At 43.9% G+C, this 6,000-nt stretch overlaps 1 protein-coding gene across 1 annotated transcript in view; it reads right to left on the bottom strand.

The window, feature by feature from the left end:
- Positions 1–4,110, bottom strand: part of OBI1 (ORC ubiquitin ligase 1) — a 31,992-nt gene extending 27,882 nt beyond the window's left edge. Inside the window, exon 1 of the mRNA XM_039510943.1 lies at positions 3,778–4,110. Within this exon, the coding sequence (XP_039366877.1) occupies positions 3,778–3,849 (72 nt within the window). The 5' untranslated portion in view covers positions 3,850–4,110. The remainder of the gene's footprint in view (positions 1–3,777) is intronic.
- Positions 4,111–6,000: the final 1,890 nt, after the last annotated feature.

The following is a 6,000-nucleotide window of genomic DNA, read 5'->3' on the forward strand; positions in this document are numbered from 1 at the left end:
AATTCAATCAAAAAATCTAAACATCATCGTCTCAAGCTAGTGATTGAGTACAAGTGTTATTTTCTATTGTGATTTGATCTTGAGAATGTGAATCAATATCCGCCAATTTTCTAGCTTTTGATGACTTAGTCACAGTCCAATACAATTTTTTGTTTTCTTATATCCTATACTATTAGTTGCTGTTAAGAATATTTAACAAAACTCTACAAAGCTAAATGCAACTCTTGAGTTCTTTTCTTTAGTTAAGCAATCAAAATTAAAAAGAACCCTAAGAAACACGTATGGCTAATCAGTTAAGCAGTTGCTTAATTAAGGTTTGTTTAACACACTGCTTTCTTACAGCAACAATGTGTTTGAATATTTATTCAGTTATTTATTTATTAACAAAAAATTAGCTGAGTAGCAAATGTACTGAGGCCATTGGTCATATCTTCAGAAGTTCAGGGCAAACTTATTGGAGACTTCAATGAGTGCAGGATTGAGCCCAAGTAAGCTGTCAACCCTTCAGATAATAAAAATGGAAACCATGTTCCGGATGCCTTGTCAATACAGAAGAAATAAAACGGAAGGAGTAATGCACAGTATTCTTTAAGAAGGGTGGTTAAGAAAACAGGATGAAGTCTTCAAGAGCTGAAGTAGGGCAGCTGGCAATACATTCAAGAATCATCAATACACAGTATAACTGTAGCATCTCAGAGCCTTAGTCCAAAGACCCCATTGTACTAGGCACTGTACAAACACAGAACAAAGAGACAGCCCATGACCCAGAGAGCTCACCGTTAAAATAAAATAAAAACACACTTAAATATACTATAACATTCAGATTAAAACAATATTAAGGTTGCAATGTCAGGTATTCAAAATTCATGAAATTCCAGAATTAAAGTCACTTGTACAATTTTAATTCATTTCTTACCCCACCCCCTGTGCATATATATGATTCAATCTTTAATTACTTGGTCACACACTATTTATTCCCCACAGGACTTCTGCCTCACTCAGTGCACAGAACGGATGGCGTTCAGTTAATGAGTAGCTATTCATTCAGTATTTCTTTTTACCTTCACCACTGAATGTGTGGCTCCATGTCTTATTTATCACATACCATCCAAACCCTGCACAATTTTCATGGGACAGCAAAAGGCACCTCTCTGACTCCAGGGTGAGTCCCCTGCCAAATTTCAAGCACGTGCTCAAAAGCATGCAGGCACAAGAACTTTTCAACAAAAAACAACTGTAAGAATTTATACTACAGTAGCAAAAGAACATATTTTCCCCTTAATCTTGTTCTTGGTTCTGAACGTGTTTTGTTGAAAAGTTTTCCAAAAAAAATCAGCTAAGAGCCAACATTTAGTATGGAAAATTTCACCCAGAATGGCTAAAGTTTGGTAAAGTTACAAACAATTGAACATCCTCCACCACAGGAGTTACTACCAGGTCCATTTATAATGTCAACACATTTATCTTGATGTAAGATGTACTGAACTTAACATATTGTGGAAAGATTCTAAAGCAAAAGGTTTTCACACTGTGGTCCATGGACCACCAGTGGTCTGCGAGCTCCATTCAGGTGGTCCGCGGATAGTTCCCTCTAAGGTGAGCGCCTGAGCGGCCGCACACGAGAGAATGAAGGGCCATCCACCTAATTAGTGGAGCCACACAGGCATGTCTCCACTAATTAGGTGCCTGGACCCTGGAGAAGACATACATGTGAAGTGGTGGTCGGGGGGGCGGGGAAAGAGTATAAGCGGTAGGTGGGAGGGAGCAGTGGGGTGAGAAGAGGAAGTGGGGGGAATTTGGGATATGCGGGGCTGTGGTGGCCAGAGAAAGAGGCGACTTTCCCCAGCTCCAGCTGCCAGGGAGAAACAGCCCTCCTTCCCAGCCTCAGCTCTGTGGCAGGTGAGAGACCTCCCTCCCCTCCTTCCCAGCCCCAGCTCGGGGGCTGCCACAGCAGGGAAGAGAGGGCATATCTGTCACATGAGAAAGGTAAGACTATCGATATTAAAATATGACTTGTGTGCTTTTATCTGTAGAACAAAAAAATTAAGTTTTTTTAATATAGCACTTTTATTCAAAGTGCTTTACAATAGTTAGCTAACGGTACAAACAATATTTGGAAAGATCATTAAGTGGTCCTCCGAGACTCTCAGCAATTTTCAAGTGGTCCCATGAGGAAAAAAAAAAAGTTTGAGAACCCCTGTTCTAAAGAATAAAGTGCAGATTTTGGAGAAAAGCCATTCTGTACCACAGCCTACAAATTTGTTTATGGTCTCCTCCAGTTAATTGCAAGCAGGTATCCATAGAATCAGAAGCAAGACCATAAGACCAACAAGACCTTATTGAATCTCAGCAGAAAAAGCAAGAAATGAATAGCTAGCATAGATACTGAATGAACTACTCTCTTCTCCCTCCAGATCAGAATTGAGACACTTAACAAGTGTGAGCAGTTGGAGTATGGGCATCCCCTATGCCAGGAGTGTCCAAACTTACTGACTCTCCGAGCTGTATACAATAATTTTCAGACACACCTGCACCAAGGTGTGTGTGACACACACACACACCTCTACCTCTCTTTAGGCTCCCTTCCCTGCAGGGCAGAAGCACCTAGTCCCACATCTCACCACAGGGCAGAAGTTTGAAGCTCCCCCCACCCCTGACTGTTAGGCAGAGAATGGGGAGGGGGTCTCCATGAGCCACACTTTAACTGTAAAAGAGCTGCATGCGGCTCAAGAACACGGCTACTCTATGCTGTACCTACTTTGTGTGTCAGACATCTCCTCCTCCTGACACCTTGCAAAAACATCATTGTCATTTAGAAAAGGGGACCCCCCCACACACACACACACTAACCAACAAGCATCAGAGTCCTGAGCACAAAAACTATTTATTTCCTAGTGGTAGTCTCTCTTCATGAAGTCTTATTTATTTTGGGATGGAGAAGAAGTAGAAAAAGTGAATTTGGGAAGCAACCAGTCATGAAAATGAGTTCTTGAAGAAATATGCCAACTTTCAGCAGTAACCCTCCCCAGTCTTGAGGGTCAAGGGAAGAGATTCTGGCCCAAGAGAACTTCAATTAGGAAAATGGAACATTTTTCAGCTGCATGGACTAGAATTTGGCTCCACATTGTTTGATCTACTCTGTTCCACATCCAGCACCTGAAAAATGTTTGTTCCAGTCATTCTTTAACATGCAGTTCCCAGCCTTAAAGAACACATTACTCGCCACTCTAAAGCGTCCTAATACCTCAACAGACACGCAAGAAAAAGCCTTTTTATCCACATTCAGGGGGACGGATAAACCGTGTCTGGGAGCCAGATACTCATCCAAAGGGCCATTTCCCTCACTCTCTGTTAACTCGCAGCGCTGGAAATATTTCTTTTAACAAGCGCAGGGCACGTTTCCCATAATCCGAAAGGTGGCAATACAAATTGCTAGCAACAAAACGCCACTAGTCACGATCCCGGCTCGGCAAACACCACACAGCGTGGATCGGTCTTCTCCCCCCCGCCTTGGCATAACCACCCATCCCCAACTTTTTCCCTCCGTCTCTCTCCGGCGCCACTTTAGCAGCTGGAGACTGTTTAAAGGGACAACACTAAATCCAGACACATGCCCAATCCCTGATCATGGCTGCACTTGTTGCCAGGCTCCTTAGAGCAGCACCTCCCCCCTCGCGGTGAACATCCCCCGCCCCAGCCCCCGAGCACATTCGGGGGAGGAGGTGCAAGCCGGCTCCCCCTGCCCCCGCTCGCTTTGCCCAGCAGCAGCTCCATTACCTTTCCCAGGCAAATGTGGCAGGTGATGGGCAGCGTCAGAGACAATGTCACATTCTGAACGTTCTGAGCCATTGTGGCGTTTCGAATCCCGCGAGCGCGGAAGTTCCACAGGCGGCGGCACCAGCCAGCAGCGGCAGCAAGACAGGCCCCCACGCTCTAGCCCGGAGTACGGCAAGCCAGCGAGTCCAACCCGCAACGCAACACGGGAAACCGGAATCGCGCTTTTGAAATGTTCCCCTGGAGGAGACGAGAGGCGGAAGAGGGGGCTTGGGCCTCCTGGGTGTAGCGCGTACACAGCTGCATGTTACTGCTGCTGTCCCGCAGGTTAACCTGCCCCGCCTGCACCTTTAAACAAGGGCTGGTTTATTGGGCTATGAAACTGCTGGCTGTCCCCTCCTGTTAATATACCAGCAGCATTCACTGTCTTCTAGGGAGGATTCATTTCTCCTCCATCTGTTGTTCCTTGTGGGGTCTGCCTGCGCAGGAGTCTCTCAGCATCTTGCCCCCCTGGCCCAGGCTTATATAGAAAGCCAGAGCATTAGACATGTTCAGCGAGTCAGCAGTTTCTTTCCAATCCCACAAAAGGGCAGTGAGGTGGGGAGGCTTCTACCCTCCCAAGTATAAATCGCATTCCTGGCCAGCTCTCAGGACTCCGCTGTGGTGGTATGGGGATTTATCTCTAAAATGTCTGGTCTCTAATATTCCTTGAGGGGAGTTGAAGAAGGAACCTTTGGAAAAAGTTAGTTACCCCACCTTTCCATAACTCTCAGAAGATGCAACAACTAAGATCAAGGAGAATGAAAATCATAGCCAATTAATTGGGTTTAAAATGGTATAGCAATGTAGTGTAGGACCCGTTTCACCCTATTATTATTTAATTTATTATCGTTATTACTATTAATAGTATAGTAGTATTATAAACAACTATTATTTTCTTTATTTTATTTTAGTTATTAATATTAGTTGCCCAGAGGGTGCTCAGCTCTGTACAAGGTACAAAAGAAGACATGATCCCTGTCCTGAAGGGTTTACAGTCTAAGGATCAGATCTGATAAACATCACCAAGAATAATCACTAGGATAATTTAGGGCTTATGTACACACAAACATTTAGTTAAAGCAGTACAGCCCCTCTTCCTCCTCTTCCCCGACACCCATACTGTATACGCAGTTATGTTAGTATACAGGTGCTTTACACCAGTATAGCTATTAAAGTGAAGGTGTTTTATACTGGTATAGCTGTTCCCATATGGGAAAGGGGAATAAATTCTTCTGGAATATGGCACCTTTATAATTTCATTCACATTACAATTTGTACTGGTATAGCTATTTTGAAAAAAGATCACCCCCTGCCCGTAATTCAAATAGTTACGCTGATACAAAAACTGTATGTAGAGCAGGCTTTAGAATAGTAAACTGTTATGCCTAATAGTAAGTGTCTGCAGGACTAGACCTTAGAGAAATGAACAGGGCCAGATCTTTGATACCCCTGCCACCCCGATTCGTGGTTGATTTGCAATGCTCAGTGTAAATCTCCTAGAAACCGTTTTTAACTGGGAATTTTCCGGCAAAAGGGAATCCCCAGGTGTCACAAAGTCAACAAAGGTGGTTCTAAACCATCCATTTGTGGTCCCTGCTCCAATATAAAAGGTGTGCTTTGAGGAGGGGCTGGCAATGTGGCTTGAGCTTCTTGTGATCCATGGTATCTGAAGGTATGTATGGGACTGTTAATGCCAGTATACTTCAGGGTGTAAATTAAGATGAGATAATCCCCCCACCAGCCTCTGGATCAGAGGAGCAGAAGGGTGGTTTAGAGCCACATTCCTCCCCCACCAATTTCTACTCCAAGTGCAGCACAGCTGGATTCAAGGATGTGGCCCACAATCTCCAAACTACAGATTTCCTACCAGATTAAACTGTAGGAGCAACTCTGCAAAAAAGAGAAAACAGCCTACATCACAAAGTTCAGATCAAAATTTCAACTTTCCCCAGAAGTAGGGTTGTTTGGATTTGGGTTCTGGTTTTGGCCCATTACTAGAAGGATAAAATTCAGATCTAGATGTAAACTTTCCCCAGATTTTGGGAAGTCTGGTTTTCTAGACTAGGCCTGTCTCTAATTATAACTAACTGAGGCAGGTTGCAGAGTAGCAGCCGTGTTAGTCTGTATCCGCAAAAAAAACAGGAGTACTTGTGGCACCTTAGAGACTAACAAATTTATTTCAGC

Source organism: Mauremys reevesii, linkage group 1, assembly GCF_016161935.1.
Source record: "Mauremys reevesii isolate NIE-2019 linkage group 1, ASM1616193v1, whole genome shotgun sequence".
Lineage (NCBI taxonomy): Eukaryota > Metazoa > Chordata > Testudines > Geoemydidae > Mauremys > Mauremys reevesii.